The following is a 14,676-nucleotide window of genomic DNA, read 5'->3' as shown; positions in this document are numbered from 1 at the left end:
TCTATTGTTTTAAGCCCCTAGAGAACACTCTCCTAGGCCGTACGGTTTCTATCCAGCATTAATATTATTTTTACAAGTTTAGCCAAGCTGCCGCACGTACTTCTGCATCGTACAACTTCTTCAGCGGCCTACAGCGTGCGAGGCAGCCAGTCGAGCCGCAGCAGCAGCAGCTTGTGGGGGTGGCCGGGGCCTACGCTGCCGGGGGCCGCGAAGGGCTGGGGGAGAGACAAGACAAGCAACGAGGCAAGACGGGAGGGGACACCTCCGAATGGGGGGCTTCGGGGAAAGGCGAGCGGCCGCCCTCGGCGCCTCGAAAATCGGGAAGGGGTGAAAGAAGGAGGACGAAACCGCCTGGTGAGATGGCGCAGCGGGAAGAGACCAGGACGCGGCGTTACCTGGGCTTGGTGGCGGCCGAAGCCCTCCTCTTCCTGGTCGCCGCACAAGGCCCTCCGCAGCCGCTCCAGGTGCTCCCGCAGGGTGACCCGCTGGTGGAATGAAAAGGCCGGGTGCAGCGAGGCCATGGTGAAGAGCAGGAGCAGCTCCTCCTGCGCGCCGAAGCCCAGGCCCTGGGCGGCGGGGAGGCTGGCCTGCCCGTTTTCTCCAGCTCCGTCCATCACCACCACCACGTCCTCCTCCTCGGCCCCCTCCTCCTCGGCAGCGCCCGCTTGGGGCCGCCGAGCCGGGCAGCTCTGCAGGATGGAGTCCACCTGGGGCAGGAGGCGGTGGAGGCGGCCGGCGGCCTCACGGTTCTCGGAGCCCAGCAGGGCTAGGTAGACGATGAGCTTGGAGCGCACGGCCGGGTCGCGGAAGTCCCCGAGCTGCCCGGGGTCACTGAGCCCGTTGGCCTTCGCCTCCGAGTCGCGGAGGCAGTGGTAGTCCTTGCGGGCCAGGTCTTCCAGGCAGGAGCCCAGGAACCGCAGCTCCAGCGGGTTGCACAGGTCCAGCAGCCCCACCATGAACTCCAGCCGCTGCGCCGAGCCCAGCACCAGCCCGAACCACTCGTACACCGTCTCCTTGTCGGTGCGGGCCGCCGCCGAGCCGGGCCCGCCGCCGCCCGGAGCGGTGAGGGCGGCGCGGGGGGGTGGCGGGCCAGGCCCAGGCCCAGGCCCCGGCCCCAAGCCATGCAGCTGGCTCGGCCTCTCCAGCCCGCACCCCCTCCCCGCGGCGGCGCCCCCGCGGGCCGGCGCCCGGGGCACCTGCTGCTGCAGCTGGAGGTGACAGTCCAGGGCACCGCCGGGCTCCTTCAGCCCCAGCCCGACGGCCGCTGCTGCCGCCTCTTCCACCGCCGCCGCCTTGTGGCTCGTCTGCTTCAGGGGCAGCTTCATCTTCAGCATCCTCGGCACAGGGGGGACGCGAGCATCCGACGGGGCCCGGCTGCGGGTCGGGCCCAGCCCGGCGGTGCGGGGGGGCGCGGCGCGGCCGGCGGTCAGGAGGAGCAGCTCATGCTGCCGCGGCCCTGCCGGCGCGGGAGAGGCGCGCGCAGGGTCAACGGTCCCGGCGTGTGCGCGCGTGAGGAGTGGGCGGGAGGCTGGGGGAAGGGCGAGCCTCGCTCGCGGCGGCGGCTCCCGCAGTGGTTCCCCCTCTCCGCCTTTCCCGGCGCCCGTGCGCGCGCCCAGCGGCCCTGGCGCGCGCACGCAGAGCCGAAAGCTACGGTTGGCGCTCGTGGCCCCGGCCGGCGCGGACTGAGCCCGAGCTCGCGGCAGGGGGGGCAAGGCGGGGGGGGACACGGCCAGGAGGGGGCGGGCGGAGCGCGCCTGCCCGCCTATCGGCGCCGCCGACGTCAGCACGCTCGCCAGCGTGCGCGGCGCCCGCCGGCGGGGCCCAGGGAGGGCGGCGCTGCGCGCGGCGGACCCGGGCCTACAGCAGCGCCGCGGCTGGGGCTGGGGTTGGGCGGGGGAGCCGCGTCCCCTCCGCGCCGGCGAGCGCCAACTCCTGAGGAGGCCGAGGCCGCCTCCTCCGCGGAGGCCGCAGCTCGCTCCGCGTCGCGCCGCTGGCCGGGGTCGCGGTCTGGCTGCCGCCCGCCCTCGCGAGGTGCCCTGCCGCGGGCTCCTGGAGGCGAGGCGGGCCTGCCTTCCTTGGCCGGGACTGTGTCTCGGCTCTTCATGAAAAGCGGCAAGTGGCCGCGCTTGACCCCGGGCCGCGGGGGCTGAGCTGGGCGGCTCCCCCAGCCCCGGTGCGCCCCGCAGGAAGCCGGTGTCAGCGGCCTGCCTCCTGGTGCAGCCTCGCGTTTGCTTAATGAATCCAATTAACGCACGCAAATGGGAGCTGCTCAGGCGTTCGCCAGAGCCCCGGCCTCCCTATCTCCTAGCTAGGAGGTTTCCCCCAGATCAGGCCGTGGGCTGACTGGGGACTAGGCTCCGGGGGGCCGAGGCACGAGGGTTTACCCGCAGCTGCGGGGCCGGGCCCAAAGCTGTACCACGCCGATGGAAGAACGCTGAATACAAACGTGGCTGCTACAGGCTTCTACATTTCTAATGCAAATGAAACCATCACTGTTGTAAGATGTGTAAATGATTCTATGTCTCATTTTTAAATTACTGTTGTTACAGCATCACGTGGCTTTCTACCAGGCTCTTTTACAGTAACGAAATACAGGCAATATTACAGAAAAAAACTATAGTAAAATGGCTTAGGGATAGTCCATCACAAACTAGCAGGCTTGCTTCGTTCTCATTCCCCCTGTTTTGTTTCCAGCTGTTGCAATCCACGATGATGAAGATCCTACAATTGCAAGATTAAGCAGTACCCTGAATAATCAGAAAGTTGCAATGCTCCTTGCTTTGGTTGCTGCACATATACATAAACCCAGTGTATTTCAAAATGGAATCAAGCCCGTGGCTCACAGAACAACGCAGTGAAGAATAAAATGTGTTTTAATTACAATTATGCAAAGCAGCATCCCTAAACTGCTTACAGCATCAAAGTATAAACGGCTAGCGCTAACTCCTCCTTATCTATCTGTCCAGAAGCCAAACGTGCTGCAGTGAAAGAGCTTATTAAACAACTAAGTAAATGTCATGCAGATTGTAATAATCTTGTACGGATCACTCAGATTTGCCACAGAGCAGTCTTGAATAGTGGCTATAGACTAAACCATACCCTGTATTTTTATATACGTGCAGCAAGCATATGTGTTTTGTCAAAAAAAATTAGACTAACTTGTAGGTAGCATATGTGAGGTTTATGCATTCCTAATTGCTGCTCGATCCTCTTCAAGTAGCACAAATGGACTTGAACCTGCCTCACCGCAGCTCTCCTCGTTCATTAGGATCACAGCAGCGCTGTCACTGTTGTCATGGCCTCTCCCAGGGCGTGTGGCATCAGGAGCAGAGTGGGGAGTGGGAAATGGGTCAAGTCCTACCCTTTCACCCCAGACTGGTCTTCGCTGGTCCCAGGACCGGGAAGGTGCAGAATAGGCACAAGAAGTCTCATAAACCCATTTTGTCCCCTTTTATTTTATGCTGGTTGGGGCCTGGCTGGACCCACAAATCATTCCAGATCCCTACTGTTATTAGTCAAAGCAGCTATCTTAATACCCCAGGATAATATTTTCTTATACTGTCATTATGAAGTAGTAATTCTAGAATTACAGCAATTCTTGTCATATTGTCATTATGGGTTTTTTTCAAAGAAAAATTACCGTGACTATCTCAGGGGATATGCCAACCTGGAATTGTGGAAGCACAGAAACAAGGCTTGAGGTTTCTGCTTAGTAATTTGAGCAGATATTTGGCCTGAGTAGAATTTGCAGGATCAGAATTACCATGATCTGAATGTTAGAAAGAACATTTCCTACTTCAACAATATGTGATTCAAATAAAACGTGGCATAGTTCCAAGTGGGTAACACCACGGACAGTGAAACAGGAGTTTAATTTGGGGGAAGGGGAGGAGGGGGATGACAGAAGGAGAAGGTCTGCTGATCCATTCATAAATCCACAAAGGTTAGATAAATTACACGTGCATGAGGGTGATGGTTGAAAGTACACTCTCCGAGTCCAGAAAGTACTTGAGCCCATCCCTGTCTGTGATAGTTCCCAAACTGATACTTAGTTTCACAAATAAGCTTAAGAACCTGATTAACGCAGCCCTTTTTAACTTCCCTTTCTTAAGGGCTTAAACTATGATACTTGAGAAAAACAGATTTGAAAGATGTGAAGTCAGCACAAAAAAAAAGTAAAAGGAATAGCATGAGGAACCAAAAAGACGACAAAGATATTCCAAGGGGACTTACAGGTATTTCAGTAGCTGAGGGAGGTGGCAGCAGGAAAGAGGGCAATGTGGGAAAAGAACCGAAAATCGAGTGCCCAAGAGAAACGAAAGTGAAACTGAGGGCTGTGAATGGAAGAAGGACACCGTGGGGAAATGCAGGAACACTGACCAGCCAGCACAACAGGAGAGGCTACTATAACATTTGACTTGCTCAGGGTAGCTGCCCTTGAGGTTTTTTAATCTGATTTTATTAAATAAAAGGCTAGCCTGATAGATCTTGAATGACTGTTGGCCCACAGTCATGCTGACTTAGGTACAGAGCTTTAGAGGGAAAAATATTGTCTGTAGCATCTCTCCAAGGTGAAAGCCAGATGAACTCTGATGCAACACAGAGCAGGCAGAGGAGCAAGCAGGACGGCGCTGCTGGTTTGGGAGCCCCGCACACCCGTTCTGGGAAGTGGTGCTCGTTATTGTGCCGCAGGGCTCCGGTCTCGCACCCCGCGACAAGGGCCAGACAAACGCTGCGCAGAGCAAGAGGCCGTGTCCAGGAGAGCCACCATTGCCACAGCTGGATTTGCAGTAACAGGATTAGTGACTCTTCTGAGTCTTCCTGCACCTGCTGCCTTTCACCTCTACAGCACAACCCCCGTTCAAACCATCAAAGCCTCGGAGCCTCCTGAGCGCACCAGGGCCGCATCGTTGACCTAGCAACGTTATCCTTACGGACAGATCCTTCTGTGGACCCGGCTGCCACAGGCTGCTGGCTCAGCTTTTACGCCCAGCTGGGACCATCACCGTTTGGCTGAAGGAGCTGCGGGGAACACCCAGAGGCGCACAAGGCAAGGAGCCCCCATTCCCTGTGCTGTGTGTGTCACTATGCTGTGTACAGGCAGCCACAACGCGTCTTCTGACTGAAACTGCCTCCCTCACCAAGTTCTTACAAGGAGGTCATCAGCACTGTGGGGACTTTGTTCAGCAGGCCTGAACTTCCCCAGCAATGCTTTTAGAAGGGAGGAAGCCATTAAGAAGAATAAAAAGCACGACACTGGGACACTGGACTGAATGCTGAAGCTAAAGGAGGAACTAACAAACAAAGTAACCTTCAACACTGTCTGCGTACATTTCTTTTGTTTGTTTTGTTGGGGTTTTTTTTAATTATCCTGGGTTTTTTTCGTATTGACTTCTGACCAAGGCAGTCAAAGATTTTCCGTTGATTTCAGCAACATATAAAACCAGTTTCATCAGTTTGTTTGTTCCTTAACCAGTACTAGGGATCTGCTAAAACTGGTTTGTAAGGATGTGAATGAGGTAAATCTGTGGCCCATTTAAAAATCAGTTAGGGAGGCTGTAGGATAGATCTAGATTTCATATAGAGTAGTGTATATATATATATTTCATATCTATCAGGATATGTATACAGAGATCCAGTTACTGTCTCTGCTATTAGTGTTTCACTTCTACAAAAAGCTGTAACATGCTCAGTGAGGATCTTCGCATGGATTCCCATACTACAGGGTAGAAGATATGTAAACAGGGAAACAAAAAGCTTCCTTTCCTCCTTCCTTCCCTTTCCTCCCCTTTCCCAGACTGTAGGAAGATCAACTGCCTCTTTATACAAAGTTTGCCAATGTGTTTAATTTACAGTCAGTAACTCAGACTGTCACGTCTCAGCCAAACTCCCAAGGTGTAATGGTATTGTTTTGGGCAATGTCAAACAAATGTCACGCAAAAAACAACCTGGAAGAAAATCTAAGCTCCCTGATAAAGCTTTGGAGTAATTTTGCTGACTCACAATTTGTCATTTATCTCAGGATAGTTGGCATTTTTTTGAGTATCTTACCTTTCATGAGACAGGAGGTAGTTACCTTTTAGCCCTGAGATCTGGAAGAAAAAGTCTTAACATGACAACTTGAAATTCACTAAAAACAAACCTGACAAATCAATAGGTTGTTAATACTTATTTTTTTTATTCCTACTGCTTTGGTGGGTTTTGAATATTTGAGCTGGTTTAGTCTTTCTTTGGGCCTCTTTTTCAGCAGGAGTTGAACAAGCTTATATTTGAAAACTAAAGGTATGTTTAAGAAATGACATTTTTTTCCATACACATTTATGGATTGAAGACAGGCACTTTCAGGCCTTTATATTGGACATGACTAGTAAAATGCAGATGATGACCCACAGTCCTAATTCTGTTAGCATCCTGTGTAGGAATAAACATACAATTTTAAGCACAGTTTAAATAGTTTAAACATAGTTTTGGATTTAAAGTTACTGAAAAATACGTTCAGTGTAGGCAGAGGGTGTGTTCCCTGGATCAACTTCATTGTGAAAGACTATTTCTAAAGTCAAAGTCGTTGGTTATTCATTTGCAAAGGTCACCTATTCCAGGCCTCTTTGGCAAGATTGCCAATGAAGGTCCTGTTACGCAACAGGGTTGCAAGTTTCAGCTCACCATTCGAGGGGAGCTGAACTGAGGCCGCAGCCTTTCTTTTACATGACCGTCAAAGGTGAGTTATTACTATCCTCAGCTGGATGCAGCTCAGAAACATATGAAAGATAGAAATGTTACCAAGCTGCTGAGACAGGGGTGTATTTTTCAACTTCGATACAAAAGGAGGGGGTTCCTTACAAGCACAGCGTTCCAGCCCATGGTACACATGGCAGCCTGTGTTGGTGAGCTTTTCTTCGTGTAAAAGAATAAATAAAAGTTTTCAAGAGAATTTAAGGAGAGTTAAAGATACAGGAGCACTGGGATAGTTGTAACCTTCTGGCCAGCAGTTTCCCTATGCCGATGGGAATTCTCATCGGGATTTTACCGCCACAGGGCACAGCCTGCACTGATTCGGATCACGCTGGGTTCAAGCCAGTATAAATGGTGCGGTACCAGGATACATCATACCCAGAACTGAAATGTGCACAGAAAGCTACTGCCTGATCTAGGTGACAGTTCAGTTTTGGGGAGGAAAGGAAATGGATTTTCAACACCATTCAGCTTTGGACTTTCTCATATTCCAGCAAGGACAGTGGTGAAATGCCCAGCAGTGACTCCAGGGAGTTACAGGTGAACCGTCACTGTGTGCTTTCACAATGAGCAGCACATGAACTCGTGCATGTGGGCAGTCTGGACGCACAGCTCAGCTAACGCCAGGGCTTTGGTGTCACGGGAAGTCCTACTTAAATAAGACCATTAGACAGAAGACCATTTAAGCACATGCCCAAACCAGTCTCTGTTCTAGTCAGCAGTGAAGTACGTCCTTAATTGTAAGGCAGTGAAATTTAAACTCCTACACAAAGAAGAAAAGACTAAGGCCACCTTAAACATCTGATGAAAGTTAATTGAAATCTGTTCTGAAACGAGGGCTCGCAGGAGAACTGTGGGTGTGGCTCAGGCACACAAGAGCCTAAGCACCAGGCCTGCCTGATGTTAGTCATGTACATGATAATTATGTATGCAGCGAGCACCCGGGAATCAAACTCTCCTGAGAGGTTTATTGGCTAGATTATTTCATAATCGCTACACTTACACCAGGAGAGGAGAAGAGCAACCAGCCAATCAAACTGTAAGGAACTGTTGTGTGCACTGGACGTTCGTCAGAGCAAAACACTTGCTAGTATGGACTCAAAGGTACCGGGGAAGAAGTGCTACATCCTGACCTTTAAAATCTGCACTCACAGTCACAAAAGACCAAGGGATGCCAGCGTGAGCTGCAGAAGAGTCATGAGTCACTTGTGAGATTTGTGCTGCAGAAGGAACATGCTATCTCTTCGCTCTGCTGGTAGTGCCAGTCTCTTTCTGTCTTAAATGATCCATCTGCTGCTGCCCAAATTAGACACACAGCTCTTGCCGTCACTGTGCAAAGCGGTCGCCAACAGTGCTCTGAGGGTGGCATTCTCCGTAGCTCAAGCCTTGCTTAGCATCTCACCTACAGCCAGGGAAACTCCCTCGTGCCAAGCGTGGCTCCTGTCCCACTGAAGGTCTCAAAAGAGGAACTGTTGCTCCAACTGCTGGAGCCAGTTTGTCAAGGCCAGGACGCTGTAGGTCTCTGCCAGCAAGCCTGGCTGAAGGACAAAAGGAGAGATCTTCCTCTGGGGTGGGAGGTGCTGTCATGGGCCTATGGACAAGATGGGGTCTGGTGGAAAAAGGAACACCTCAGCTGCACAGCTCAGTGCTACTGAAGGTGCGAGGTGGTTGGCTGCTACTGCTCGTTTGTCTGCTGCTCCACACACTTTGTTTGGCTCAGAGCACACAATGTCGCTCTTCAAAAAACGCTCAAGCTTCAGCTCACCTCGGTACGCTGTTGCTGCCTGTTTGCAGCCGCTGCATGCATTAACCTGAAAACAGTGCAGGAGTGCCTACCAGAGCAGGTGTCGCACGCTGCTATACTTTCAAGTAGGTTGTGAAAATATGTAAACCCAAAGAAGCAACCTTCGCTTTCCTCATGCTCTCTCCCACAATGTATTTATATCGAGGTGCCCCCAATTCAAATTATCTGTCCTTGAAAGTTTTACTGTTTGCTCTTTGGGGATGTCTAGTATGCAGTTCAGGTGTGAATCCCTGCTTGTGAAGCAGGAGTTCTCCATTTGGCAACCTCTCGGAAATAAAACAAGGAATTGGAAATCTCTTGATGGGTAGGTGTTTCATACTGGAGGTGTTTCTGGCTTTCCACTTCTGAAGAATGAGTAGGTTGCCTTGAAATAATGACATTTGTGGAAGCTCTTTAAGTCTCACGTGTATTTATTAGAACTTTATGGCATATAAGTGGGATGGGTTACAATCTGGGCTATATGAGGAAAAGCATCACTAAATTTATTCTGGCAAAAAGAAGTGATTCAATGAATCAGTCAGGTGGATACCTCCTACAGAACAAAAGAAACCTACATAAGCTCTTGTTCCTACTGAAATTAATAGCCTCACTTCAGTGGTTTTTAAGGGACCAAGGCGTCGCATTTAGTGATTAGTGTTAAAATCTCGAATCCTGAGCAAACCTGAACTAGGGGACTGTTGTACAGAAAATATCTAAAGCACCTCCGGGCACTGGATCCTTGGAGCTACTAGTGCAGCCCATGGGAGGGCAGCACTGCCCTCCGCTCAGACAGTCTCCAGCCTCACCTCCTGGGGCATTGCGAACTCCCACGGAAAGGCCCTCCTCTGGTTGCGGGGGTTGGTTACTTTGGTGGTAGTGCCCAGCCTCAAGAGCAGCTGTGTTTCTTTTTCAAAAGGAAGAAGAGTAATTTCTAGGTGAAGAATACAGGGCATCTTCTGCATGTCATTCCTACTCCAGTTCAGCAAGGGCACTCCAGCTTGCACGTAGAAGTGATGATGCTTGTGCTTTGTTTAGCAGAGAGAGGTGTTTGATGTGATTGAAGCCCAAAGCCTTATTCATTTTTTTTGTCCCCAGTTACGGGCTGACCTTGATAGTTGAAGACAAGTAAAGGGTCACAAATTACCCCATTTCATCCTGCCCCATTTCATCTCCACCTCAAGGGATGTTTCATCAGGATATAATTATCATCCACAATCATCTACTGACTCTTGAAATAATAGTTTAGTCATGCCTAGCTTTCTCTAGCATGTTTTGAAAGAGCAATCGGTATTTAAAAGAGGAATACCCTTTCTTTCCCAGAAATCTGGAAATTATTATAAGCTCTGAAGAACTAAAAAGCATGGCTGAAAAATCATTGGTAAAAAGCTGGGTTTTTAATTAATAATTTTTAAAACTTTTCTGTCAAAAACCCTCTTAGCATCTTCTTCTCAATGAAGCAATTCAAGATTTACTGACTTTTTCTGCATTTATCGCATTTTTCCTCCTCTCTGGACCATTTTATTCACAACTGCTCTTCTTCCTTAAATACTTGCCTTTGGATATCAATAAGCTTCAGAGCCTTTTGGTGGTCTTTGAAAGTCATTCCCTTAATAAATCTGTTCTTAGCCCAAATGACGTTTTTGTGCTGTGGCCTGTGCCAAATCTCTTAGTCCCTCCAGCTCTGGCCACACCTTCTGCTCTTGCAATGCTGGCCAAACAAGGTCTTTCCCACAGAGGTCCCAATATTGCCTGCTGCATGGGAAGACGTTATCTGCAGAAGTCAGGCTGCCTCAAGGACAATGTGGATGGGGCCTGAGGTGCTTACAAGATGGGCAGAGAAGATGCTTCCAGAGCTGGACAGCTCAAGACCAGTGTGGACTACTGTGTCTGCCTTAGGTCCTCACTCAAGAACATCCTTTTCTTCTACGCCACAATTGAATCATACATTTTGGTGATAAACTCATCTGGCCATGACAGAGCCTTCCTCTGTATTTGTGCAGTGGCCTCTAGAAAGTAATAAGATACATAATAAAATAGTAATTAAGAAATCCTCTCTTAGTCAGGGACACATGTTGCTTTCTGTATCTTTAATATGCTTGGTGTACTTCAAGACGCTAAAAGAATAGCAAACTGTAATACCTTGAGTTTGCCTGGAAATAATGAAAAAGCCCTGATGACAGAAGGCTTAAATTGGAAAACGTTGTGAGCATGCAGTCCACAATTCTTATCTATCTTGACAACCAGCTTTATCACCTACCAGGGAAAAGGCGGCAAAATCACTTAAATCAAATTAATTACTGTTGCAGGCTTTTGCGGGATCCCTAAAAAGGCACTCCAGCTTCTTGGGAAAGGATGTTCTGTACCTGCATTTTGAATCATTTCAAGAGTTTAACTTTTTACCAGTTTAATTACAAATCAGTGTCAGAAGCTAGTTGCAAGATGATTTTGCCCAATTCTTTCTTTCTCTTTCTTTCCTGTTTTAAAGGCTCTTCAAGGATCACCCCTCTTCAGTCCTGAACACTCTGTTTAAATACTTATTAAAAAATGTCTTTGAAATGCAAACATCTAGCTTGGATATGTAGCTTAAATCCAGCATCCAATGAATTGCAAGGGGTTCCCAGCTCCCTCAATTCCTCTGAACATCACACACTGATGAATTCAAAAATTCTATTGTCCTAGGAGCTCATGTTTTTTAAGCACTTAGAGAGCATAGTAACGAACATGAGAGAAAAGCCGAAGGAATGTGACAGAGACATGAATTTCAAACTGCAAGTGCCAAAACCAATGAATACTTCTTTTCCTTTTAAATAAGCTTGCAACCATAAAAGAAAATCATTGTTAAAACTGATTTGAGACATGCAGCTTAAGAAGAGGTTTCCTCTTACTAGATCTCTGGAAATGCTTGGTCTTTTTTGCCATCTGCAAGGTGCTTTTCAAACATGGTTTACTTAATCTTAACCCTCTCCTGGGGACCAGTGGAAAATTACTGTATTCTTTTTCAAGGTGTAGAAATTGAAACAAACATGGTTAAGCCTCATCATTTAGGAATTTATTCCCAGTGGATGCAATCTCTTCAGCAATTCCATCTTCAGGAGTGATGGCTGGAGGGAGCAATTGGAGAGGACAAGAACTGGGAAATAGAAAGTTTCTGGAGGAAGGGATCTTTAACAGGGAACAGAGATTAAGGAAGAAGAATATGTAAACTGGAATCATGCTCAGGAGTGGGAACAGTTATTTGGGAGCCCTGTAAAATGCCTGAGAGGTAAAGTAAAATCCATAGGCCTGGTGGGGCAGGGGGAGGTGAAGACAGTGCCTCAGGGGAGCATGCATGTGCTCTGAAGGACAAAAAGGGCAAGTCGAGTCCAGTCGCACAGCCCACCTGGGGCTGGGGCACTAACACTCTCCTGTCCGTGTCTTCCTGTCTCCCCTCTTTGAAATGGACCTAGTGCTTAGGCAGATTTCTCCAGGGAGGGGAGAAAAGCACTGGGAAGACATTGAACAAAGGAGGGCATTTAAGGACAGGAGTGAGAAATACAGCTGCACCTCATTGACTCTGGTTAGCTGAACACTGACCTACCACCATCTACCCTACATATACACCTAGTACACATTTTAGCACTGTCAGTTCTCTTGTTTTATGCCAAAATACCTGCTTTCAATAAAAAAATCTGCAGGTCAAAAAACCTCAACAGCATATCTGAAGAATACACGCTTACCCTGCTGTGCGACGTCATCAGAACAGTAGCGGTTTACTTGTTGTCTATAAGACCTGTTAGGCAAGGTCTAACAGTGTGCTTCCGACTGGCTTGTCTCTCCTGTGGCCACCTCAAAGCTTTAGCCCAAGAAGCTTAGCAGAATTGGTCCATAGTGTGCAATTAATCGCAGATTAAAAATACAACTTCAGGAGCTTTGCCAATGAGATAATGTGAGGCAGCGCTCTCAGGCACTCAAGCAGACTGATTCATCCCTAAGCAGTGTCTGCCCTTTTAAAGATGATCAGAGCAGTCAGAACTTTTGACTTTAAAAGAAAAAGAAAGAAAAAAAAGCAAAGCTTTTGAAAATTATCTTGCATTGCATTCAGTGTGAATTAGTGAATGATGTCAGACCTGAAAAGTATTGCTTTTCATAAACAATATTATTTGCAATAGATCTTCTATCGAACTGTGTTGTAGGGGGGTCAGCAGAAGCAGGACACTGTGTTAGGAGTTCTGTATTCCTAACTAGCATTGCCTGACTGTCAACAGTCAACATGAAGATCCAGTTTACTGCACTGTTGTCATATAAAAAGGAGCTTAAAATGGAAGGAAGATGATTTGAACCAATGAGAACATCCAACAAAATGAATTTGCAATGAAAATGTTGTTTTGTCAAAGCTGAAGTGATTTGTAGGGATGCATTAGTTGTGATTAAATTCTTGATGGTCTCTGAAAACTAGCATTACCTTCTTACTGCTGACCAGGACACAAACAGAAATAAAACACTGGGATTTTTCAATCTTGCTATAGATGCGTCAACACAATTTTGTTCTGTTGCATAAAAATTGTTTTGAAACCTAATGTAGCTTAATAACACATTTCCAAATGGTGGGAGGGAACTTGTGTCCTGAGGCTAGCTACAAATTATACTTGTGTCTTCTTTAAAGCCCATTTACCTGACTACAAGGGTACAAAATTGCTGTTGTATAAATGAAACCGACTCAGAACATGGTGAGTATCATCTCAAACGAAGCTGGCGTATGCACCCACAGCGTAAGTATTAGATACTGTGCGCTTTTACCGATGCGGCTTTCTATGCCGAGAAGCCTATAAAGACCAGCAGAGGTGTCATCCAGGAGCAGCTAATAAAATAAGAACCATTGAAAGAAATAGACCCTGCCCCGTCCTTTGGATCATTGTTTTATGTATTAGAAATCCTGTCCTTCTGGAAAGTCCATATACCTAGCAAATTCTGGATGTTGTTTATTCTGTAGGTATAATGGGCAGGTATATTTTTGGTGAAAAATGCTGCCTATTAGCCTCATGCTGTCTGTAGCACAAGGGAGGGGAAAAGTCTTTCAAACCTCAGACCTCACCGGAGGGAAAAGTAGCTGGCAGGAAAGCAGGCTGTATCAGTTACAGGAGGCAATTAGGGAGAACAGTGTTGAAAAAAGAAAATGCAAACCAGCCAGGTTTCAGCCACACCAAGGAAGACAAGATGAAAAGGCTGTGAAGGAGAGCAAGGTTAAGAAAAAAGCACAGGACAAGAAAAAATGCCAACTAATTTCTAGTGCTTAGGAGAGAGGCCTGAGCGCTGCTCCCATGTCTGACCCATCCATGTGCCTCAGCTGTGTGAGGGTGCAGGATGACCGTGTCAGCTGCTGGTGTTTTCCTGATGCCACTGCAGATTGGTTCAGGCAGCCAAGCAAAAAGTTACTGGATTAGGGTTTTTTTCAACTTGGTAATTTCAGTTTTGTATCTGTTAATTTTCTGGTTTGCTCTTTGAACTGTCTCACCATCAGACAAACTTTGAGTTGGGGCAAAGCCAGTGCCTGCTTGGAACTGTGCTTGTTCCAGCTCTGACTTCGATCAGCTTAAATTGTCATGGAAATACACCCAAGATGTTTTCCAAGCCTAGTGTGAAATCTGCAGGCTTGGGTCAGTGTTAGTTGCTTTAGAGCTGTTGCTAGCTGTACACTAGGAATCTCCTCAAGTTCAAAACTTGTATTTTGGAGAGACTACCAAGCAGACATCACAGACATAATAGTAATTAGATATCACATTTGAGCTTACTTAAACTAGCAGTTGATTTGGCAGAGGCCTCATCCCCTATGACACATACTTCGAACTATTCAGTCTCTATTTTCAATGTTCTTTGCTTAAATCCAAGCAAATCCAGAGTCTTTCCTGAATCCCAGCCCACCCGTAACACTGAAAGATCAGAGAACTTTAAATATTTTTATTTGTGCTCCCTTTTCAGAGACATTAACAGAAGAGCATGGATGTATACCACACTTGTATGTGCTAATGCACAGGTGAGTTATCCTGCTCTACTTAAAGATCTGCAAGAGGCAGAGTTACTTGATTTGGATAAGTTATGAATGCGCTGCCATTCCAAGAGGCATCCATTCCCTTTGGACTAGCACAGTAAAACTTACCGCGTCCTTCTCTGAACAACCATTTTCA

The 14,676-nt window shown here is 48.0% G+C and overlaps 1 protein-coding gene across 1 annotated transcript in view; it reads right to left on the bottom strand.

The window, feature by feature from the left end:
* Positions 1-1,334, bottom strand: part of ZCCHC2 (zinc finger CCHC-type containing 2) — a 43,971-nt gene extending 42,637 nt beyond the window's left edge. The window contains exon 1 of the mRNA XM_086469314.1: positions 396-1,334. Coding sequence (XP_086325440.1) covers positions 396-1,334 — 939 coding nt within the window. The remainder of the gene's footprint in view (positions 1-395) is intronic.
* Positions 1,335-14,676: the final 13,342 nt, after the last annotated feature.

This window comes from Leptosomus discolor, chromosome 8 (assembly GCF_034619465.1).
Source record: "Leptosomus discolor isolate bLepDis1 chromosome 8, bLepDis1.hap2, whole genome shotgun sequence".
In the NCBI taxonomy this organism is placed as follows: Eukaryota; Metazoa; Chordata; class Aves; order Leptosomiformes; family Leptosomidae; genus Leptosomus; species Leptosomus discolor.
Note: the sequence above shows the minus strand (reverse complement) of the source record. Positions and strands in the feature narration are given on the sequence as shown.